The sequence below is a fragment of the Zophobas morio genome, unplaced genomic scaffold, assembly GCF_036711695.1.
Source record: "Zophobas morio isolate AGI-343-1 ecotype UQ-CSIRO unplaced genomic scaffold, CSIRO_AGI_Zmor_V1 ptg000040l, whole genome shotgun sequence".
Taxonomy (NCBI): Eukaryota; Metazoa; Arthropoda; class Insecta; order Coleoptera; family Tenebrionidae; genus Zophobas; species Zophobas morio.
In genome coordinates, this window is record NW_026972145.1 from 194,199 (window position 1) to 219,922 (window position 25,724).

Sequence of the window (25,724 nt, forward strand, 5' to 3'; positions counted from 1 at the left end):
TTTGTTTTTGTTCTAGTGTTCAATATTTAAATTATCAAATATTTCAACTTTTTAACTTTTGAATTTTTCAATTTTTTGACTTGTATTTTTAATTTCTTCAATTTTATGATTTTGGAATTTTTCGAATTTGAAAATTTTCGACATCAATCGAAAATTTGAAAATCAAAATATAGAAAAACCTAAAATTACAAAAACTGGAATTTCGAAAAATCGAAAACCAACCGTAAATCCAAAAATCTAAAAATTTGAAAAATATAAAACTCGATGACTCAAATATTCGATAAATCTGAAATCAAACAATGGATAAATCGAAAAGTCTAAAATTTGAAAAATCGGAATTTCGAAAAATCGATAAATTGAAAAAATTGAAAAATCGAAAAGTTAAATCAGTGTAGTCTAAAAACGATAGACTGGAAAAATTCAAAAATCGAAGAATTGAAAAATCGAAATACATAATAGACAAAACCTTCCCGAAAGTCGAAAAATCGAAAAATCAAGAAATCGAAAACTTGGGAAATCAGAAACCCGAAAAGAAAAAAGTTGAAAAATCAAAAACTGATGAATGGAAAAACTGAAAAATAGAAAATCGAAAACGCAGAAAAACAAAAAATCGAAAAATAAAATAATTGAAAAATCGAGGAATCGAAAAATGGAAAACTTGAAAAATAGAAGACTAAAACAAAAAATCAAAAATCTAAAAATCTCTATCTTTAAAATGTCACATTTTTTTTTTTTATTTATCAGTTTTTCAATTTTGCGATTTTCCGATGTTTTAATTTTTAGATTATTTGGTTTTTCAATTTTTTTTCTAGTTTCAATGTTTAAATTATCAAATATTCCTTAAACTTTTACTTTAACGAATTTTTCAATTTTTTGATTTTTTTATTTTTAGTTTCTTCAATTTAATGATTTTGGAATTTTTCGACTTTTAAATTTCAAAAGTATAAATCGAACAATGAAAAAATCGAGAAGTCCAGAGAAGAAACGAAAAATAAAAATTCGAAAAATCAAAAAACTTATTGAACGGAAAAATCGAAAATTCGAATAAGGAAAAATTGAAATTCGAGAAATCGAATAGTAAAAAAATTGCGATTTTTCAATATTTAGATTTTTTAGCTTTTAGATTTGTTTTTTTTTCTAGTTTTCAATATTTAAATTATCAAATATTATTTAAGTTTTGAATTTTTTAATTTCTGACTTTTATTTTTAGTTTCTTTCTATTTTACAATTTTGGAATATTTCGACTTTCAAATTTTTCGGCATCGACCGAAAATAAAGAAATTAAAATATAGAAAAGTCTAAAATTCGAAAAATCTGAATTTCAAAATGTCGAAAACCAGAAAACTGAAGATAATTTTAGATAAAAAAATAGAAAAATATGAAATTTGAAATTCGAAAAATCAAAAATTCGATAACTACGAAATCGAACTATGCAAAAATCGAGAAATCCAAAAATTTTGAAAAATCGGATTTTCGAAAAATCGATAACACGAAAAAATGGAAAATCTTTCGGAAAGTCAAATAATCAAAAAGTGAAAAATTGAATAACCAAAAAACTTAATGAACGGAAAAATTGAAAATTCGAGAAATCGGAAAATCGAATAGTAAAAAAATTGCGGACTAAAAACTGAAGAATGAAAAAACTGAAAATTGAAAAATCGAAAAATCGAAAAAATCAAAAATCGAAAAAAGGATTTGTTTGATTTTTCAGTTTGTCGAATTTTTAATTTTACGATTATGCGGTTTTTAGATTTTTCTGATTTTCGATTTCTAGTTTTCCAATTTTCCGAATTTCAATTTTTTAATTTTTATTTCATTCAGTTTTTTGATTCCCCGATTTTTCTTTTCTTGATTTTTAACTTTTAATTTAGAATTTTTCTAGTTTTCACCTTATCGTTTTCTGATTTTCCGATTGGAATTTCCGAATTTTTTGATTTTTCGATTTTTTAATTTTGTGTTTTTTCAATTTTTCAAATTTTAGATTTTTTTTAGTTTTTTCATTCTTGAATTGCTGGATTTTTGAATTTCGCTTTTTTTTCAGTTTCTAGATTTTTAGCTTTTCAATTTTTCGATTTTGGAATTTTTCGAATTTTTAAATTTTCGACATCAATCGAAAATTTGAAAATCAAAATATAGAAAAATCTAAAATTACAAAGACTGGAATTTCGAAAAATCGAAAACCAACCGTAAATCCAAAAATCTAAAAATTTGAAAAATATAAAACTCGACGACTCAAATATTCGATAAATCTGAAATCAAACAATGGATAAATCGAAAAGTCTAAAATTTGAAAAATCGGAATTTCGAAAAATCGATAAATTGAAAAAATTGAAAAATCGAAAAATCGAAAAGTTAAAAAAGTGTGGTCGAAAAACTATAGAATGGAAAAATTCAAAAATCGAAGAATTGAAAAATCGAAATACATAATAGACAAAACCTTCCCCAAAGTCAAAAAATCGAAATATCGAGAAATCGAAAACTTGGGAAATCCAAAAACTCGAAAAGAAAAAAAGTTGAAAAATCAAAAACTGATGAATGGAAAAATTGCAAAATAGAAAATCGAAAACGCAGGAAAACAAAAAATCGAAAAATAAAATAATTGAAAAATCGAGGAATCGAAAAATGGAAAACTTGAAAATAGAAGACTAAAATAAAGAATCAAAAATCGAAAAATAAAATAATTGAAAAATCGAGGAATCGAAAAATGGAAAACTTGAAAATAGAAGACTAAAATAAAAAATCAAAAATCGAAAAATCTTTATTTTTAAAATGTCACATTTTTTTATTTATCAGTTTTTCAATTTTGCGATTTTCGATGTTTCCATTTTTAGATTATTTGGTTTTTCGATTTTTTTTTGTTTTTCTGGTTTCAATGTTTAAATTATCAAATATTCCGTAAACTTTTTAACTTTCGAATTTTTCAATTTTTTGATTTTTTTATTTTTAGTTTCTTCAATTTAACGATTTTGGAATTTTTCGACTTTTAAATTTCAAAAGTATAAATCGAACAATGGAAAAATCGAGAAGTCCAAAGAAGAAACGAAAAGTAAAAAATCGAAAATTCGAGAAATCGAAAAATCGAATAGTAAAAAAATTGCGATTTTTCAATATTTAGATTTTTTAGCTTTTAGATTTGTTTTTTTCTCTGGTTCTCAAGATTTAAATTATCAAATATTCCTTAAGCTATTTAAGTTTTGAATTTTTCAATTTCTGACTTTTATTTTTAGTTTCTTTCTATTTTACAATTTTGGAATATTTCGACTTTAAAATTTTTCGGCATCGACCGAAAAGCGAGAAATTAAAATATAGAAAAGTCTAAAATTCGAAAAATCTGAATTTCAAAAAGTCGAAAACTAGAAAACTGAAGATAATTTTAGATCAAAAAATAGAAAAATATGAAATTGGAAAAATCAAGAAATAGAAAACTTTGAAATTCGAAAAATCAAAAATTCGATAACTACGAAATCGAACTATGGAAAAATCGAGAAATCCAAAAATTTTGAAAATCGGATTTTCGAAAAATCGATAACACGAAAAAATGGAGAATCTTTCCGAAAGTCAAATAATCAAAAAGTAAAAAATCGAATAACCCAAAAAACTTAATGAAAATAAAATTGAAATTTAAAAAAATTGAAAAATCGAAAAACTCAAAATTCAATTCGATAAATTCAAAAAAATCGATATATGGAAAGAAAAAAAAATTGTAAAGTCCAAAAACTGAAGAAATTGAAAAACTGAAATATTCAAAGGTTAAAAATCGGAAAAACAAAAAATTTAAAATGGAAAATCGAAGAATCTTAGGATTTAAAAATAGAAGAGTGAAAGTAAAAAAATAAAATTAGAATATGGAAAAATTGACACATTTTTTGACTTATTATTTTTCAATTTTGCGATTTTTCGATTTTTTAGTTTCACATTTTTTGATTTTTCGATTTCGAGCTTTTGAATTCTCAAATTTTCGGGTTTGTATTAGCTTTTTCGTTCCTCGATTTTTAGTTTTTCGATTTTTCTAGTTTTCAATTTTAAATCGTTTTCAGATTTTTGACTTTTGAATATTTCAGTTTTTCAATCTTTTCATTTTTCGTATCTCCAATTTTACCGTTTTGAAATTACTCAGTTGTTAGATTTTTCACTAGTTCAGTTTATTCTTTTTCGATTTTTACATTTTTCAGCTTTTATATTTTCCAATTTTTTCATTTTTGAATCCCTTGGTTTTTAATTTTTCAATTTTTTGATTTTAAATTTTAGAATTTTGCAAATTTTCGATTTTTCAGTTTTCAGATTTATTATTTTGTAATTTTTATTTCAATTTGTAGATTGTTTATACACTTTAATATTTCATTTAAATAAATAAAAAAAATGATTTCTTTGATTTTTCAGTTTGCCGATTCATTAATTTTGCGATTATGCAGTTTTTGAATTTTTCTGATTTTGATTTTGTGAATTGAGGTCAAAGACCAGATTTCTTCAAGATTTTTTCACATTTCTTGACAAAAAAGACTCTAGAAATCCCTAAATATCTTTCATATACTTAAAAAAGGGACGAAAGTCCCTCAAGGTTCATTCAAACATTTCCAAAAACAAAACACCAGGAGTCCTCGCCGTAAAACAAATCCGATTTCTTAAACAAGTCCCAAAATTTGATTTTTCGAATTTTATTTCCCTTGACAAACCCCCCAGCCGCCGCCACACCGAAAACCTCTAAAAGTAAATCACGCCAACAAACAACACCAGACTCAGCCGGTTATTTTCGTTTTTGTTTGCTTAACACCCGGTTCAAGACGAGAGCAATAAAAGATCACGACCATGAAAAGAACGTCCACAACACCTGAAGGCCGTAATCCACTCCTTATGAAATTATTAGCATTCTTGAACATTTGCAAGAACTTAACTACCTGAAACGGGTTTGGGGCCTTAAAATCGTCGTTTTTCCAACTTCGCCTTCGCTCGCCGTTTCGACACTCTTTATTATTCACCTCATCTCCGACACGACTCTTCCATTATTTTAGGAAATAGCCTTCTCCTTGGTCCATTTCCATCGAAATCGGTTGACCCCAACGTGCGGAGAATGGAAACTTTTGAAAAATTCAGCGAGACCTCCAGCTCTCTTGCCGAGGGATTTCCTGTTTTTTTCCAGTTTACAACTAACACAGCGCCGGCTTCGCCCGAAAAACGTCTCTCGAAGCGTCTTCAAACGCGCGTTTTTGGCATACGGACACGCGATCCGCAGCCGGCCCTGCTTTACATTTCGTTGTTAATTACCCAAAAAACCCGCCCGGAGTCACTACCGACCTTGACGAATCTCAAAGTTCCCACAATAACGATTCGTCAAATCAGAACGCTAAACAACTCCTGATTGATGTAAATTGCGAAAATGAGACGTAAATCGTCCGAAATGTCAATCACGAGGAAAAATATTTCCTGGGCTGGGTAATTAGCGGGGATCTTGATAGCACGCGTCGGCGTAATTAGCGTTAATTATTGTCTAAGAAGGAAACGACTTCCGCGTGTCTCTAATTATGCGGTTTCGGAGTTCCGGTGAAATTTTCGCGGAGATTTCGATGCTGGAGCAGACGCGAAAAGTCGAGATTCGGAAAGATAATGACGTGATTGTGGCTCATTATCGTTAATTTTTATCATTAGGGTAATTGTATGAGCGATTTCGAAGTCGTTGAAGGCGAAATTGGGGAGGAGAGGAGAGGTTTGGACACGCATTTGGTAAAGTAATGATAAGGCGGGGGAATTAAGAGTGATGGGACTGATGGGTGGGTTTAGGACGTCATGGGTGATGGACGACAAGGTTCCATTTCATTCCCAACTTGTGTGTTGTGTTGGTAATGGTTGATATTTCAGTAGATAGAATAGAGTCCAGGTAATAGTGACCATTGACTTTCTGTTTCTCTCCGATTGTTTACCTGAAAGGAACAAAGGTCCTATGAATCAGATGTTTGAAATATATTTAAAACAATAAAAACACAGGAAAAACTAATTCAGTTTATTCTAAATTAAAAAAAAATAATAAAAACCGAGAAAGTCTCGTTGTCTCTGCTATCATCTAAATACACAACAATCTGTAGGAGAAACTGTTCGTTGTTCAAGAAACTGTTTAACTATAACAAGGACAAAGAAGAAAAATAATAATTTTTGGTTTATTTTTCTAAGACAAATTATTTCAGTGCACTACTGTATTTTTTTTAGGATTCTTCGACTTTTCGATTATTTTATTTTTCGATTTTTTGTTTTCCTGAGTTTTCGATTTTTCATCTTTTTACTTTTCGATTTCTCGATGTTTTAATTTTTCGATTTTTAGACTTTCGATTTTTCAATTTTTCTATTCTTCAGTTTTTGGACTTGACCATTTTTTTTACTTTCCAATTTTTTGTTTTCTCAAATTTTTGAATTGTCGTTTGTGTTTCGGGTTTTCGATTTATCGATTTTTAGAAATTCCGATTTTTCAAATTTTAGACTTTTCGATTTTTCAAATATGTGACCCATCGAATTTTAGATTTTCCTATTTTTTATTCTTCGGTTTTTGGTCGACGTCTAAAAATTTCAAAATCGTAAAACTGACGAAACGGAAAACAAAGAAATCGAAAAATTGAAAATATCAAAGTCAAATATCGAAAAATTTTAAAATGAAAACTAGGAAAATTGCAAATCGAAAATCTAAAAATCAGGGAACCAAAACACGCAAAACTGGAAACTTGAATAAGCGAAAACTGGAGCATCCAAAAACTGAAAAATTGGAAAATCTGAAAACTGCAAAATCGTAAAATTGAAAATTCAAAAATTCGAAATCGAAAATTCAAAAAATGCAAAATTGAACTCTGGAATTAAAAATCGCAAAATCGAAAAATTAAAAAAATGAATAAATTAAAAAATTTGAATTAAAAGCCGAGATTTTCCGATTTTTGATTTTTTTCGAATTTTCAATTTTTTCTTTTCGCTTCTGCTTTTTTTCAAATTTTCCATGTTTCAGTTTTTCGATTTTCCTAATTTTCGATGTTCGATTTTTCGATTTCTCAATTTTTTTAATTTTCGATTTTTGTAAATTAGAGCTCTTAATTTTTCCGTTCTTCAGTTTTTCGATTTTTCAATTTTTTTCTTTTCGACTTTTTATGTTTCGAGTTTCGGATTTCTCGATTTTCCAGTTTTTCGATTTTCCGCAAGGTTTTTCCACGTTTTCGTTTTATCGATTTTCCAAAATTTTGATTTTTCGAGTTCTAGATTCTGCAATTTTTTTATTGTTCGATTTTCGGTTTTTCGGTTTTTCAAATTTTAGACTTCGATTTTTCCATCTTTCGATTTTAGATTTTTCGAGTATTTGACTCAATTGCCGAATTTTAGATTTTCTTATTTTTTTATTTTTCGGGTTTTGCTCGGTGTCGAAAAATTTTAAAGTCAAACAATTTCAAAATCGTAAAACTGAAGAAACGGAAAATAAAAAGAAGTGAAAAAATTAAGTCAAAAATCGGACAATTAAAACATTTTAAATTGAAAACTAGGAAAATTGTTAATCGAAAAACCAAACTATTATCCAAAAATTGAAAGACTGAAAAATCGAGAAATTGAAAAATTGGAAAACTGCAAAATCGGAAAATTGAAGAAACTAAAATTAAAAAACCGAAAAATGGAACAATTGGAAATTAAAAAACTGAAAACTCTAAAAAGTGGAAAAATAAGTGAAAAACCTCACAATTGAAAATTTCAAAAGGGTAAAATTGGAGAAACGAAAAACGAAAAAATTGAAAAATTGAAGAAATCAAAAGACAAAAATCGGAAAATTAAAAAAATTTAAATTGAAAACTACGAAAATTGCAAACCAAAAAACTTAAATAAACGATCAACTATAATTAAAAAATTGAAAAAACCAGAAAATGAAAGATCAGAAAATGCAAAATTGAAAACTCGAATTAAAAATCACAAAATCGATGAATTTTAAAAATTAATAAAATAAAATATTTGAAAGTTTAAAATTCGAGAAATTTTGTCGGGATTTTTGACTTTTTCGAATTTTCGGTATTTGAATTTTCAGTTTTTTTTACTTTTCTCTTTTGCGTTTTTTTGATTTTTCGATTTTCAGTTTTTCCATTTATCGATTTTTCGAACTTCCGATTTCTCAAATTTTCGACTTTTCGATGTTTTCATTTTACGAGTTTCGATTTTTCCAATATTTCCATCGAATTTTCGATTTGTCGAATTTTATATTGTCATGTTTTTTCATTTTTCAGTTTTTGGTCGATCGAAAAACTAAAAATCAGGGAACCAAAAAAAAAACGCAAAGGCCAAAACTTGAATAAGCGAAAAACTGAGGTCTCCAAAAATTGGAAAACTGCAAAATCGTGAAATTGAAAATCTGAAAACCAAAAATCCAAAACTTCAAAATCGAAAAATCAAAAAATGTAAAATAGAAAAATCGAGAAATTGCAAAACCGAAAAACTGAAAAATTGAATTAAAAAATGTGGAGATTTTATCGACAATTTTCGATTTTTACCTTTCGATTTCTCGATTTTTCAACTATTCGTTTTCTCGATTTTCAAATTTCAATTTTTCGATCCTTCGAATTTTAAAGCTTTAAATCTCTAAATTACGATTTTCTAATTTTTGACTTGTCGTTTTTTCCATTTTCTATTTTCGATTTTTCCAATATTTGACCCACCGAATTTTGGATTTTTCGAATTTTCGAATTTTCTATACATATTTTGATTTTTCGAAATTCCGATTTTTCTAGTTTTAAACTTTTCGTTTATTCCATTTTCTATGGTCGATTTTCTAATATTTGACTCATCGAATTTTCAATTTTTCGATTTTTCAATTTTTTATTTTCGAGTTTTCGAAATTCCGATTTTTTGTTTTTCCATGACGTCATCCGAAAATTTTATCAAGAGTTGATAAAGTCAGTAAAGTGTTTTTGGCGGCAGATCATAATGAAAACAAGGTGCCCAAACCCCATAGACCAGTTTTTGCCCAAATCACACCACTTATCACAATCAGTCCACTAATTCATTTCTTCTTTGGGCGTAACATCTCATAAGTGGCTACATTTAAATAAATACACACTTTATTGTTTCGAATTAATGGAACCATTATCTACGTTAGTAATCGTGCGTTAGACATCTGAATTACGAGCTTCCTCTTCTCAGAATTGTTAAACACAATGTTCCTCATGATTCATGTGCAAAACGTTTAAAATTTCCTTTTCCATCCACTCGGATCTCACCGTTTATCTGCTACTACATCTGACGAAAACAGCGAAGCTCGAGGTTAAAAAAAAAACAACGATCAAACAAGAGAAAAATTTTCATTCTTGCTAAAGTTTTCCAAGTTATATAACCCCAACAAGCAACAAGAAAACCATTTTACTCAGTGACGACAACGACGCCATTGTGAAAAAGCGGCACGTGTTAAGAAAAGTGTAACCTCGGTTTTTGCAACATCTAATTTTTAGCAATTAGCTTTTAACAGGTTTGTAATTATCTACGTATTTGATGAAATGAGTAGAGCCGGACTATGAACTGGCCATTACAGCGCATTATTTGTGCATGTGAATTGTGAAGATAGCACATCATGGTAATGTTGGTAATGCTATACAAGGAATGCGATAGGTTTCAATGCGAACAATATGCCTTAAACCATATTTTATTTTATTGCCGAATTATGTAGACATTCTAATTGAATTTAGCGTCGAGTGGAGGAGTCGGGGTTTCGTTTTATGGTTTTGTTTACAGGAGACGAAATGTAAAAGTGTGGACTATTAATGCAAGCTGCTTTGCTCAGCTCGTTTTATTCTAGAAAAAAACCCCAATAAACAGCGCCTCTAATTCAAGCTTTAATTCCGTGAAAAATTTTGTATGTATGAATTTTTAATTAATTTTGTGTATTTTCCTACCAAAGATTTTTTTTTTCAATTCGGACAAATTTGAATATGCTAACTCGATTGTGGTGTCGTGGTTTAGGTAATGGTTGTTGGTTGGTGTCGTCGATTTCGTTTTTTCCATGGTTTTGGCTTGTTGTTGCACAGATGGTTTTAAATCCACATTGTTATTCGAGAAACTAGAATTCCTCAAGGTTCCATCCTGGATCTGTTATTGTTTGTGGTGTTCGTTAATGACGTTGACGTAATCGATTGCATTCTATTCTCTTCGTGGACGACCTCAAAAACCGCTGCACTTGCGATGTGTTTTAGTGGTATGTTCTTAATTAGTTATCAAGTTTTGAAAAATCCCAATTTTTCAAATTTTTTATTATTTTTTTACCGTTTTTCAAGTACCATTTCAAAATTACCTAGAGACAGCGTCTGCCAATTTTGATTTGTAGAAGTTATTTTGGCTTCATTAATTTCTTCAAAAGATAAAATCGAAAATAAAAAAATTAGAAAAATTGGAATTTGGAACAATCGATGAATCAAGAAAATAGAAAAATCTTCCGGAAAATCGAAAAACCGAAAATCTTTATTACGGCCAGACAAAGAAAAACCTTTCAGGAAGCAGAAAAGTCAAAAAATTGAAAAACTTGTAAATCGAAAAACTGTAGAAGGGAAAAACTAAAAATTCGAATATCCACAAATCGAAAATTCCAAAATTCGAGAAATTAAAAATTAAACAAATCGTAAAGTAAAAAAAACTGACGAACGGAAAAACTGAAAAATTGAAAAATCGAAACGGAAAAATTGAAAATTGAAAATTCTCCAGATTTTTTAATTAAAAGATTTTTCTATTTTACATTTTTTGATTTTTACAATTTGAAGTTTTCACTTTTAGGTTTTCGATTTGCAAATTTCCTTGTTTTCAATTTAAAATATTTTAATTTTCCGATTTTTGACTTTTAATTTCTTCAATTTTTCAATTCCTAGATTTTCCACTTGTTCAATATTTTAATTTTTTTCCTTTCTAGCGTATTCAGTTTTTAATTTTACTTTTTTTTCATTTTGCGGTTTTTTAATTTTTCGTTTCTTCAATTTAAAAACCGAAAAATCGAGAAATAAAAAACAATGAAAAATCGGAATTTCGAAAATCGAAAAACTGAAAATCGAAAAATCGGGAAGCTGAAAAATCGACAAAACGAAAACTCGAAAATAAAAAATCGAAAAGTGAAATATCGGAAAACGAACTGAAGAACGGAAAAATTAAAAATTCTAGTTTCCAACAATCGAAAATTAAAAAAATGGTGAAATCGAAAAATCGAATATCGAAAATTCGGAAAATCAAAAGACTGAAGCATTGAAAGTTTGAAAAACGCGGAAGCGAAAAATAAAAACTGAGAATTCAAATATCGAAAATCAGAAAAAATAAAAAATCTTGACAAAATTTTTCTACTTCTATACTTTCAAATTTTTAATTTATTAATTTTTCAATTTTGCATTTTTTGATTTTTCGATTTCAAACTTTTGAATTTTCAATTTTTCGTTTCTTCAATTTTACGATGTTTCAATTTCTCGTTTTTTCAATTTTTTAATTATAGCTGTTCGTTTACTAAAGTTTTCCTAGTTTTCAATTTAAAATTATTTAATTTTCCGATTTTTGACTTTTGATTTCTTCAATTTTTTCATTTTTCGTTTCACCTATTTTACAGTTTTTAAATTTTCAATTCTGAGATTTTCACTTGTTCAATTTTTATTTTTTCGCTTTTTAGAATTTTCAGTTTTTAAATTTGCAATCGTTCGATTTTTCAGTTTTTTAATTTTTCGTTTCTTCAATTTTACGATTTTGCATTGTTCCGATTTTTTAAATTTCTCGATTTTTTAATTTGAAATTTTTCGATTTTTGACTTTTGACATTTTCAGTTTTACGATTTTTTAATTTTCCGTTTCTTCAGTTTACAATTTTGAAATTTTTCAACATCCACCAAAAACTGAAGAATCAAAAAACAGGAAAATCTAAAATTCGACAAGATTTGAAAAATCGGAATTTCGAAAACGCGATAAATCGAAAAATCAAAAATTGAAAAATCTAAAATTCGAAAGATCGAAGAACTGAAGAACGGAAAAATTAAAAATTCTACTTTCCAAATTCGAAAATTCTAAAATGTGAGAAAACAAAAAACTGGAAAGTAAAAAAAGTGTAGTCTAAAAACTGAAGAATGGAAAAATTGAAAAATCGACAAATTAAAAACTCGTGAAATCGAAATGGAAAATCAAAAATTTGAAAAATCGAATTGAAAAATAAAAAAACTGGAAAAACGGTAAAAAATCCAAGGAACCGAAAATCTAAAAATGGAATCGAAATTTCTAAAACTCGACAAATCAAGAAATTAAAAAATAGATAATCGAAAAATTGTAGTCGAGAAAACGAATAATTTAAGAAACTGACAAATCAAAACTAAAAAACTGAGTAATTGAAAAATTAAAAAATTTGGAAAGCAGAGAAAATCGAAAAGTCGAAGTTCGAGAAATAGAAAAATTGAGAAATCGGAAGATCGAAAAAGCAAAAAGGTGACAGAAATGTGAGACAAAAATGTCATAAAATATGAGTTGCAATCAAAGGATAAAAAAACACCAACAGGAATGACTAAAAACAACAAAAAAGGCGAATAAAAATGACAATAAGAGGGCGAAAAACCACAAAAAAAAAACGAAAAAAGAGAGGTAAATAAAACAAGAAAGTGACAAAAACGACGACCAAAAGAAGAACATAAAAACATAACTGAAAAAGACCATAAAAAAAGTAATCCAAAAAAGGCTGGAAAAAGTGAAAAATCGAATTGAAAATTCGGTTACTGGAAAAATCGAGAAATCTAAAAATGGAAAACCAAAAATCGAAAAATCGAAGACGAGAAATAGAAAAATCTAAGAATCGTAACAAATCAAAATATAGTATTGAAATACTGAGAAATTGAAAAATCGAAAAATTGAGAAATCGAAAATAAAATCAAAAAAAGACCGAAAAGTCAAAAAAATCGAGCAATTAAAAAATTGAAAAATCGAATTTAAAAATCGATTACTCGAAAAATCGAGAAATTGAAAAATCTAAGAAATTAACAAATCACAAAACTGAAAAACTAAGAAATTTAAAAATTGAAGAATTGAGAAATCGAAAAATCGAGGAATCTAAAAATCGAAAAATTGAAAATTATACAAATCGAAATATGGACAAATGGACAAATCGAAAAATTGAAGTCGAAATTCGAAAAATAGAAAAATTGTAAAATGGAAAATCGGGAGATCGAAAAATAAAAAATCGGAAAACTGAAAATTCGAGAATTCAAAAATTGAAAAATCGACAAATTTAAAACTCGAGAAATCGAAATCGAAAAGTCGGTAATTTGAGAAATCGAAAAATGTAAAATTCAGAAGTCGATAAATAATCGAAAATTTTTAGCTGGAAAATTCCATTTTTGAAAAAGTTCTCTAAAAACCCACAAAAAATTCTGGGATATAGATCTCGACTTGCTGATTCCAAAAATATAACGCTTTTATGGTCACGGAGCAATATTTTCGAAGTATTCGGCCTAAAATTTAAATTTTTAAAAAATTCTAAAAAATACCATATTTCAATCAGGCATTCTGGAAAAACGAGTTCTAAATCTACAATAAAATGTATCAGCTCTTCTTTTAGGCAACTTTCCAATAATTTAAATTTTTCACATTTTTATCAATTTTTTGGCCGTTTTTCAAGTACGTACCATTTGAAAATTACCTAAAGATAGCTTCTGCCAATTTTGATTTGTAGAAGTTATTTCGGCTTCATTAATTTCTTCGAAAGAAAAAATCGAAAATCAAAAAATTAGAAAAATTGGAATTTGGAACAATCGATGAATTAAGAAAATAGAAAAATCTTCCTGAAAATCGAAAAACCGAAAATGTTTATTACGGCTAGACAAAGAAAAACCTTCCAGGAAGCAGAAAAGTAAAAAAATTGAAAAACTTGTAAATCGAAAAACTGTAGAAGGGAAAAACTAAAAATTCGAATATCCACAAAACGAAAATTCCAAAATTCGAAAAATCAAAAATTAAACAAATCGTAAAGTAAAAAATCTGAAGAACGGAAAAACTGAAAAATTGAAAAATCGAAACGGAAAAATTGAAAATCGAAAATTCTCCAGATTTTTTAATTAAAAATTTTTCTATTTTACATTTTTTGATTTTTACAATTTGAAGTTTTCACTTTTAGGTTTTCTATTTGCAAATTTCCTTGTTTTCAATTTCAAATATTTTAATTTTCCGATTTTTGACTTTTAATTTCTTCAATTTTTCAATTCTTAGATTTTCCACTTGTCAATATTTTAATTTTTTTCCTTTTTAGCGTATTCAGTTTTTAATTTTACTTTTTTTTATTTTGCGGTTTTTTAATTTTTCGTTTCTTCAATTTAAAAACCGAAAAATCGAGAAATAAAAAACAATGAAAAATCGGAATTTCGAAAATCGAAAAACTGAAAATCGAAAAATCGGGAAGCTGAAAAATCGACAAAACGAAAACTCGAAAATAAAAAATCGAAAAGTGAAATATCGGAAAACGAACTGAAGAACGGAAAAATTGAAACTTCTAGTTTCCAACAATCGAAAATTAAAAAAATCGAATATCGAAAATTCGGAAAAATAAAAAATTGGAAAATCTCGACAAAATTTTTCGACTTATCTACTTTCAAATTTTTCGTTTCTTCAATTTTACGATGCTTCAAATTCGTTTTTTCAATTTTTTAATTATAGTTGTTCGTTTATTAAAGGTTTTTAGGTTTGGAATTGCAATTTTCCTATAGTTTTCAATTTAAAATTATTTAATTTTCCGATTTTTGACTTTTGATTTCTTCAATTTTTTTCATTTTTCGTTTCACCAATTTTACAGTTTTTAAATTTTCAATTTTTGGATTTTCACTTGTTCAATTTTTATTTTTTCGCTTTTTAGAATTTTCAGTTTTTAAATTTCCAATTGTTCGATTTTTCAGTTTTTTAATTTTCCGTTTCTTCAGTTTACAATTTTGAAATTTTTCGACACCGACCAAAAACTGAAGAATCAAATAGGAAAATCTAAAATTCGACAAATTGAAAAGTCCAAAATTTGAAAAATCGGAATTTCGAAAAAGCGATAAATCGAAAAATCAACAATTGAAAAAACTTAAATTCGAAAATTCGAAATTTTGAAAAATCGAAGAACTGAAGAACGGAAAAATTAAAAATTGTACTTTTCAAAATCGAAAATTCTAAAATTTGGGAAAACGGAAAACTGGAAACTAGTCTAAAAACTGAAGAATGGAAAAATTGAAACATCGACAAATTAAAAACTCGTGAAATCGAAATGGAAAATCAAAAAATTTAAGAATCGAATTGAAAAATAAAAAAAACTGAGAAAACGATTAAAAATCAAAGAAACGGAAAGTCTAAAAATGGAGAAATGCAGAAATCGAAATTTCTAAAACTCGACAAATCAAGAAATCAAAAAATAGATAATCGAAAAATTGTAGTCGAGAAAACGAATAATTTAAGAAACTGACAAATCAAAACTAAAAAACTGAGTAATTGAAAAATCAAAAAATTTGGGAAGCAGAGAAAATCGAAAAGTCGAAATTCGAGAAATTGAGAAATCGGAAGATCGAAAAAGTAATAAGGTGACAAATACGGGAAAAATGCCACAAAAATAACGCCAAAAAAATGAGAACAATAATGAGATTTAATCAAAGGATAAAAAACCACCAAAAGGAAAGACTAAAAACAGCAAAAAAAGGCTAAAAAAACGAAAAAAGGGAGTAAATAAAGCAAAATAGTGACAAAAAAGGTGACAAAAAAACGGCCAAAAGAAGGACACGAAAACATAACTGAAAAAGACCATAAAAAAAAGGAATCCAAAAAAGGTTGGAAAAGGTGAAAAATCGAATTGAAAAGTCGGTTACTCGAAAAATCGAGAAATCTAAAAATAGAGAAACCAAAAATCGAAAAATCGAAGTCGAGAAATCGAAAAATCTAAGAATCTAACAAATCAAAAAATTGAATTACATACTGAGAAATTGAAAAATCGAAAAATTGAGAAATCGAAAAATTTGTATCTAAAGATCAATAAGTTGCAAAAAATAAAAAAAATGAGAAATCTGAAAATGGAAAAACTAAAAATCGAAAAATCAAAGTTGAAAAATTGAAAAATCTAAGAAATTAACAAATCAAAAAACTGAAAAACTCAGAAATTGAAAAATCGAAAAATTGAGGAACCGAAAAATCGAGAAATTTAAAAATCGAAAAATTGAAAATTCCACAAATCGAAAAATTGAAGTCGAAATTCGAAAAATAGAAAAATTGAAAAATGGAAAATCGGGAGATCGAAAAATAAAAAATCGCGAAACTGAAAATTCGAAAACTCAAAAATTGAAAAATCGACAAATTTAAAACTCGAGAAATCGAAATCGAAAAATCGATAATTTGAGAAATGGAAAAATGTAAAATTCAGAAGTCGATAAATAATCGAAAATTTCTAGCTGGGAAATTTCATTTTTGAAAAAGTTCTCTAAAAACCCGCAAAATTCTGGGATATAGATCTCGATTTGCTGATTCCAAAAATATAATGCTTTTATGGTCACGGAGCAATTTTTTCGAAGTATTCGGCCTAAAACTAAAATTTTTAAAAAATTCTAAAAACTACCATATTTCAATCAGGCATTCTGGAAAAACGAATTCGAAATCTACAATAAAATGTATCAGAGGTCTTCGAAACATACATATTTTCTAGATTTTTTAGGAAAATTTTCAATAATTTAAGTTTTTCACATTTTTATCAATTTTTTGGCCGTTTTTCAAGTACTATTTGAAAATTACCCAAAGACATTTTTTTGTAGATTGCGACTCGTAGAAGTTATTTTCGACTTCACTTCTTCGAAAAATAATCAACAATTTTTTCAGAATCGTTAAAATTGAAAACAATTTTCGAGATATTAAAAAAATATATTTCCAAACCAAATTTTTCAGGAAAATCTTAGTCCAGGGCCACCAACACGTTTTTTGAAATCAGTTCATGGAAATATATTTTCTAGAATCTTTTTAGAATTTTCAAAAATCTCAGTTTTTCTAATTTTGTATTAATTTTTTTACGGTTTTTCAAGCTCCATTGGAAAATTACGTAAAGAGATCTTGTAGATTTCGACTCGTAGAAATTATTTTTCGCTTTATTTCTTCGAAAATAATGAAGATTTTTTTCGGAAGCCATAAAACGAAAAACAAACTTTGAGATATTAAAAAAATATCAAATTCAAACGACATTTTTCAAAAATCTTAGTCCGGGAAAACCAAGACGTTATATTTCTTGAATCCGCACATCGAAATGTATTTGCCACATTTTTTTAGATATTTTAGTCAATTTTTCGGTCTCAATTTTTCAATGTTTTATTATTTTTTTGACCGTTTTTCGAGCATCCTTCGAAAATTACTTAGACATTTTCTTGTAGATTTCGACTAATAGAAATAATTTTTAGCTTCATTTGTTCGAAAAACAATCAACAATTTTTTCAGAATCGATAAAATTGAAAACAATTTTCGAGAGATTAAAAAATATATTTCCAAATCAAATTTTTCAGGAAAATCTTAGTCCGAGGCCACCAACACGTTTTTTGAAATCAGTTCATCGAAATATATTTTCTAGAATCTTTTTAGAATTTTCAGGCAACTTTTCAAAAATCTCAGTTTTTCTAATTTTTTATTAATTTTTTTACCGTTTTTCAAGCTCCACTGGAAAATTACGTAAAGAGATCTTGTAGATTTCGACTTGTAGAAATTATTTATCGCTTTCTTTCTTCGAAAATCATGAAGATTTTTTTCGGAAGCCATAAAATGAAAAACAAACTTTGAGATATTAAAAAAATCAATTTCAAACGACATTTTTCAAAAATCTTAGTCCGGGAAAACCAAGACGTATTTCTTGAATCAGCACATCGAAATATATTTGCCAGAATTTTTTTAGAATTTGTGGTCAATTTTTCAAAATCTCAAATTTTCAATTTCTTATTAATTTTTTTATCGTTTTTCAAGCATCTTTCAAAAATTACTCAAAGACATTTTCAAGTACATTTCCTCGAAAAATAATCGGAGTCGATAAAATAAAAAACAATTTTCGAAAATAATTCCAAAATCAAAAATCCAAATTACCATAAGGTACCAAATATACCCAAAACTCCAGCGGCTTGGTCTGGATGTTATTAAGTTATTATGTTCCACCTGTCCAACCAGGAAGGAACGTGCCAAGATTTACGATTTTCACACAAGCCCAACGTATTTGCTTTGTCCGAAATCAACCAAGCGCCAAAACCAAAATAAATATTAACATCCCATTCGGAGACCGAAATGACCGGTGCCGTTACATAACAGTCTTAACCTTTTAGTGTAGTTCCTTGGAATGCCAATAACTAATTCTTTTTACTTTATTTGATGTAAATTCAGCGCCCGAATAATTTATTTCATGCATTTATAATTTTTTTTAAAGTCGCGCGTCATTAGAAATCCGAACGTTCGTCCTCTGTTTACAAAAACAAATGCGTACCGTTTTTCTCAATCTCAGTGATGCAACTGTGTGGCAAAAAACGCTCCATGTTCGACCGATTGCGTGAGAGCAAAACCGCTTCTGAAATGCGAATGTTAATTTTGGCACATCATCAGGTGCCGGTTTATCTCTCTACACGTTCATTTTGAAAAATTTTCAGGTAGTCAAAATCACCGAAAAAATCTCGCCTATCAATCAGCGTCAAATTTAAAACCCATTAGAAACCCCCTAATGTGAATACCTCTCCAAATCCATCAAGTTCATTCACTTTCACTCCACCGCGTCCATAGAGAAACTCAAACTCGAACTCCGTTGCGAAATCGCCAAAATCGCGCTTTCCACCCGGCCCTCGCCAAGGTCGCCCCCAAGAGCGCCGCTCGCGTCCGCGAAGGGGGGCGCCTCCCCTCCCGGCCGCATGGGGGGGACCGGCCCAACTTGATCAGGTGTAACGTGCCGTTAGCCTCTCAGTCGCGATCCCTCCGTCACGCGCGCGCAACGTTTCGGCCTTCCTCCCTCATCCTCAGTGCCTGCGGGAACCCCCGGCCGCGCCTGCGTCCTCCCTTCCCGCGCCACTTTCTAATCGTTTTTGCTCACCTTCGCGCCACTTGGCTGGGTTGCGTGCGTCCAGATGGGTAACTTTATGGGTTAGTGTGACTGCGGCGTCGACGCTTTCCTGCTCGGAACTGGTTTTCCGTTTTTTCATTGAAAACTAATTGAGTTCACCAAACTGGTTTCGGTTTGACGTAAGAGCGACGAGCCCCCCACCCCCGACGTCGATTTTTCTTTAATTCCGCTGCGCGCTCCAGGGCCGGAATGAAGTAGAGTGTCGGCCGGAAAAAGTGCTGTGAGTGAAGTGAGTCGAGTCTGAGAAAAACTATTGCTTGCAACGAAAAATGAAAGGAAGAGAGAAACTCTGTGCCAAACTGAGCAGCGCTTTCCTGAGAAAGTGGTGTAAGTATCAAGGCTTAGAACGCTGCGAAATGTTCATTCCATGGGCGTGCGTCCCGGGTTTCGGCACATCGCTTGGGAAATCGCGAGGTCAAAGAAAACGGATCGTCTGAACCGGAGCGCAAAGTGAGCGTTTTCTGGACGAAACGTCATTTCCTATGACTACCGTTTTTTTCTTTGGTGAATTATGAAACGCTGGTGATAACGTAGCGGTGATAAGAAACCACTAATTCGTCAGTTGTCGCCGACACAAATTAACGTAATTATGGCCGAATTCCTGTCCAGTGTGTCGGCAAATACATAATGATTAATTAACACAAAATAGTTTGCATAACTTGGCGCTTTTGCGATAACAAAGCGATTTTGCTTTGATTAAACACGGAATCGGGGAGTCGGACACATCGAGCGAAGCTCCGGACTCGCGCTATTACCGCAAAAAATGTTCGTATCGTGTTGCTATACATTTTTTTCAATTAAACAGAACGGGTTAATTGCAAAGTCTTATGTAATTTTCATGTTACTTGTAATGTACGTGATTAGTGTAAGAGGTTTTAATATGTCTATAATTTACCTTTAGTCGAACGTAGTGAAAAAATTTGTTGGAGCGGAGCTCGAATTATATAACATTTATATTATTTATTTTGAAAATGATGATGAAAATGTTACAATAATCATAATAAATAAAAATGGAGCTCTTTAAATTATCGTTTCATATAATTATTACCGACTTGTTTGGTAATTGGTTTGGTCGATGTCGAAATAAGGAAAGTTTTAAATAACAAATTTGTGAGATATTTGACAAAGTTAATGTCTTCTTGGTTTTGCCTAAGGTGTGTTTTAATTGACAAGGTTTATTTTTGGTGTCAAATTTTTCGATGATTTTTTGCTTTGTTCAGATTGTCTTGCGAAGTGTTGTATTTTTTCTTGTTTCGCATGCTTGTGATGCTTTTATTTGCTTTGTGGCAAAATTATGCAAGAGTTAAGTAATATGTGTTAAACATTCATGAAGTCTGTATTGTTTTCGATTTTATTTAAAATGTCTATTTTAAATTGCAATGTTTATCTGGGCTCTCAAGATTTGGATAAATTTTGTTTGCTTAGTGTAAAACGACGAACATTTTTAGTAACAGATTAGTCAGAAAATGTACACTTGCTTAATAAAAATATACCACACATTTTAAATAACAAATTCGCCAAAAAATTTTAAAAATTTAAATGCGCACTTTTCGTTGCTTGGTGTAAAATGACAAACAAATTAAATTTAACTAACTAGATTTGTAAAAAATACTTTAAGTTAATGAAACTCTTTTTTTTTACTTCATTCAAAGAAAGACCATTTTTAATGTTATAAAGTTGTATCATTATAATATAATTTTTTGAAAATTTTCATAGTTTGATGTAAAATGACATAACTGTCAAAATTGTATAACTGTTTGACAAAAATGTAACACAAATTTTAAATAAAAAAATTGTCAAGAATATTAAAAAGTTTAATTGCCCTGTTTATATGTTGAAGGATGTAAGGTTTTAATCAATTTAAATATTGCTTGATGTAAAATGACAAAAAATTAAATTAAATAGAACATTGAAAAATACCTAAAATTAATGAAACATTTTTATTTCCTTCTAAAAAGGCCATTTTTAAAACTATAAAGTTATTTGGAGTTTAATACAATTTTTAAATATTTCGTTAGTTGATGTAAAATGACAAAAGGTTTAAGTGAGATAGCTGTCAAAATCGTAGAATCAATTGACAGAAATGCAGGCCAAATTATAAATTTGTCAAGAATATTTACGAAATTTAGATAGAAAATATCCTTAACGAATATATTTTCTATCTAAATTTCGTCTTGATTTGATGTATGATCTAAGTTTCTTAATAAATTTTAATTGCTTTGTGTAAAACGACAAAACAATTAAATTAAATTAAACAAAATAGTAAAAATGACTAAAATTAATGAAACTTCTGTACTTCCTTCTAAAGAAATCATTTTTAAAGCTATGGAGTTATCTGTCTTAAAATATAATTTTTTGAAAGTTTTGACAGTTTGACGTAAAATGACATAAATCTCAAAATCCCACAATCGATTAACAAAAATATGGCACAAATTTTAAGCAACAAATTCGCCAGGAATCTTTAAAAATCTAAATGCCCCAACTGATTAGATGTAAAATTTAAGTTTTTTTACTCAATTTTAATTGTTTGGTGTAAAATGACATAACTGCCAAAATCGTAGAATTGTTTGACAAAAATGTAGCACACATTTTAAATAATAAATCCGCCAAGGATATTTTCTATATAAATTTGTTCTTGATTTGATGTATGATCTAAGTTTCTTGATAAATTTTAATTGCTGCGTGTAAAATGACAAAAAAATAAAATAAATTAAATTAAACAGAATCGTAAGAAATGACTAAAATTAATGAAACTTTTCTGTTTCCTTCTAAAGAAATCATTTTTAAAGCTATGAAGTTATCTGTCTTATAATATAAATTTTTGAAAGTTTTGATAGTTTGACGTAAAGTGACATAAATGTCAAAATCCCACAATCGATTGACAAAAATATAGCACAAATTTTAAGCAACAAATTCGCCAGGAATTTTTAAAAATCTAAATGCCCCACTTGATTAGATGTAAAATGTATGTTTTTTTTACTCAATTTTAATTGTTTGGTGTAAAATGACACAAATGCTAAATTTGTTTGAATTAAACAGAATAGTAAGAAGTACCTAAAGTTAATGAAACTTTTTTATTTCATCCTAAAAAAGATCATTTTTAATGCTGTAAAGTTATGTTTTATAATATATTTTTTTGAAAATTGTCATAGTTTGACGTAAAATGACATAATTGTCAAAATCGTACAATTGTTTGACAAAAATGTAGCACTAATTTCAAATAGTAATAATAAACAGAATAGTAAGAAATGACGAAAATTAATGAAACTTCTTTATTTCCTTCTAAAGAAATCATTTTTGAAGCTATAAAGTTATCTGTCTACTAAAATATTTTTTTAAAAGTTTCGTTAGTTTGATGTAAAATGACAAATAGTTTAAATAACATAACTGTCAAAATCGTAGAATGATTTGACAGAAACATAGCATAAATTATAAATTTGCCACGAATATTAAAATATTTAAATGCCTCCTTGATTTATTGTAAGATATAAGTTTTTTAATCAATTTTACTTCCTTAGCGTAAAATGACAAAACATTTTATAAATTAAATAGAAGAGTGAAAAATACTCAAAATTAATGAAACATTTTTAATTCTTTCTAAAAAAAGGACATTTTTAAAGCTATAAAGTTGTCTGCCTTCTGATATAATTTTTTAAAAGTTTCGTTAGTTTGATGTAAAATGATAACAAGTTTAAATGACAACTGTTAAAATCGTAGAAATCATTTGACAGAAATATAGCACAAATTATAAATTTGCCAAGAATATTTAAAAATCTAAATGCTTCTTGATTTATTATAATACATAAGTTTTTTAACTAGTTTTAATTGCTTAGTGTAAAATGACACAAAATTAAATTAAATTAGACAGAATAGTGAAAATCCTAAATTAATGAAACTTTGTAATTTCTTTCTAAAAAGGGCAATTTTTAAAGCTATAAAGTTATCTGTCTTGTAATATAATTTTTTAAAAGTTTCGTTAGTTTGATGTAAAATGACAAATAGTTTAAATAACATAACAGTCAAAATCGTAGAATCATTTGACAGAAATATAGCACAAATTATAAATTTGCCAAGAATATTTAAAAATCTAAATGCCTCTTGATTTATTATAATTCCTAAGTTTTTTAATCAGTTTTAATTGCTTAGTGTAATAACACACAAAATTAATTTAAAGTAGACAGAATAGTGAAAATCCCAAATTAATGAAACTTTGTAATTTCTTTCTAAAAAGGACATTTTTAAAGCTATAAAGTTATCTGACTTCTAATATAATTTTTTAAAAGTTTCGTTAGTTTGATGTAAAATGATAACAAGTTTAAATGACAACTGTTAAAATCGTAGAAATCATTTGACAGAAATATAGCACAAATTATAAATTTGCCAAGAATATTTAAAAATCTAAATGCCTCTTGATTTATTATAATACCTAAGTTTTTTAACTAGTCTTAATTGCTTAGTGTAAAATGACACAAAATTAAATTAAATTAGACAGAATAGTGAAAATCCCAAATTAATGAAACTTTGTTATTTCTTTCTAAAAAGGGCAATTTTTAAAGCTATAAAGTCTTGTAATATAATTTTTTAAAAGTTTCGTTAGTTTGATGTAAAATGACAAATGGTTTAAATAACATAACTGACAAAATCGTAGAATCATTTGACAGAAAAATAGCCTAAATTATAAATTTTCCACGAATATTAAAATATTTAAATGCCTCCTGGATTTATTGTAAGATATCTTTTTTAATCAATTTTACTCGCTTTGTGTAAAATGACAAAACATTTTATAAACTAAATAGAAAAGTGAGAAATACTCAAAATTAATGAAATATTTTCATTTCTTTCTAAAAAAAGGACATTTTTAAAGTTATAAAGTTATCTGCCTTCTGGTATAATTTTTTAAAAGTTTCGTTAGTTTGAATTAAAATGATAACAAGTTTAAATGACAACTGTTAAAATCGTAGAAATCATTTGACAGAAATATAGCACAAATTATAAATTTGCCAAGAATATTTAAAAATCTAAATGCCTCTTGATTTACTATAATAGTTAAGTTTTTTTAATCAGTTTTAATTGCTTAGTGTAAAAACACACAAAATTAAATTAAATTAGACAGAATAGTGAAAATCCCAAATTAATGAAATTTTGTTATTTCTTTCTAAAAAGGGCAATTTTTAAAGCTATAAAGTTATCTGTCTTGTAATATAATTTTTTAAAAGTTTCGTTAGTTTGATATAAAATGACAAATAGTTTAAATAACGTAACTGTCGAAATCGTAGAATCATTTGACAGAAATATGGCATAAATTATAAATTTGCCAAGAATATTAATAAATTTAAATGCCTCCTTGATTTATTGCAAGATACAATTTTTTTAATCAATTTTACTTGCTTAGTGTAAAATGACAAAACATTTTATAAATTAAATAGAAGAGTGAGAAATACTCAAAATTAATGAAACATTTTTATTTCTTTCTAAAAAAAGGACATTTTTAAAGCTATAAAGTTATCTGCTTTCTGATATAATTTTTTAAAAATTTCGTTAGTTTGATGTAAAATGATAACAAGTTTAAATGACAACTGTTACAATCGTAGAAATCATTTGACAGAAATATAACACAAATTATAAATTTGCCAAGAATATTTAAAAATCTAAATGCCTCTTGATTTATTATAATACCTAAGTTTTTTAACTAGTTTTAATTGCTTAGTGTAAAATGATACAAAATTAAATTAAATTAGACAGAATAGTGAAAATCCCAAATTAATGAAACTTTGTTATTTCTTTCTAAAAAGGGCAATTTTTAAAGCTATAAAGTTATCTTTTTCTAATATATTTTTTTAAAAGTTTCGTTAGTTTGACGTAAAATGACAAATAGTTTAAATAACATAACTGTCAAAATCGTAGAATCATTTGACAGAAACATAGCATAAATTGTAAATTTGCCAAAAATATTAAAAAATTTAAATGCGTCCTTGATTTATTGTAAGATAATTTTTAATCAATTTTACTTGCTTAGTGTAAAATGACAAAACATTTTATAAATTAAATAGAAGAGTGAAAAATACTCAAAATTAATGAAACATTTTCATTTCTTTCTAAAAAAAGGACATTTTTAAAGCCATAAAGTTATCTGCCTTCTGATATAATTTTTTAGAAATTTCGTTGGTTTGATGTAAATTGATAACAAGTTTAAGTGACAACTCTTAAAATCGTAAAATCATTTGACAGGAATATAGCACGAATTATAAATTTGCCAAGAATATTTAAAAATCTAAATGCATCTTGATTTATTATAATACCTAAGTTTTTTAGCTAGTTTTAATTGCTTAGTGTAAAATGACACAAAATTAAATTAAATTAGACAGAATAGTGAAAATCCCAAATTAACGAAACTTTGTTATTTCTTTCTAAAAAGGGCAATTTTTAAAGCTATAAAGTTATCTGTCTTGTAATATAATTTTTTAAAAGTTTCGTTAGTTGATGTAAAATGACAAATAGTTTAAATAACATGACTGTCAAAATCGTAGAATCATTCGACAAAAATATAGCATAACTTATAAGTTTGCCAAGAATATTAAAAAATTTAAATGCCTCCTTGATTTATTGTAAGATATAAGTTTGTTAATCAATTTTACTTGCTTAGTGTAAAA

The 25,724-nt window shown here is 27.7% G+C and overlaps 1 protein-coding gene across 2 annotated transcripts in view; it reads left to right on the top strand.

The window, feature by feature from the left end:
• LOC135140463 (scavenger receptor class B member 1) overlaps window positions 1-25,724 on the top strand; it is a 79,707-nt gene that overhangs the window by 16,587 nt on the left and 37,396 nt on the right. Inside the window, exon 1 of one of the 2 annotated variants that reach the window (XM_064071019.1) lies at window positions 18,903-19,401. The exons of the other annotated variant lie outside the window; for it this stretch is intronic. Within the exon in view, the coding sequence (XP_063927089.1) occupies window positions 19,344-19,401 (58 nt within the window). The 5' untranslated portion in view covers window positions 18,903-19,343. Of the gene's footprint in view, window positions 1-18,902; window positions 19,402-25,724 lie in introns of those variants that run through there. 2 annotated transcript variants of the gene reach the window in all.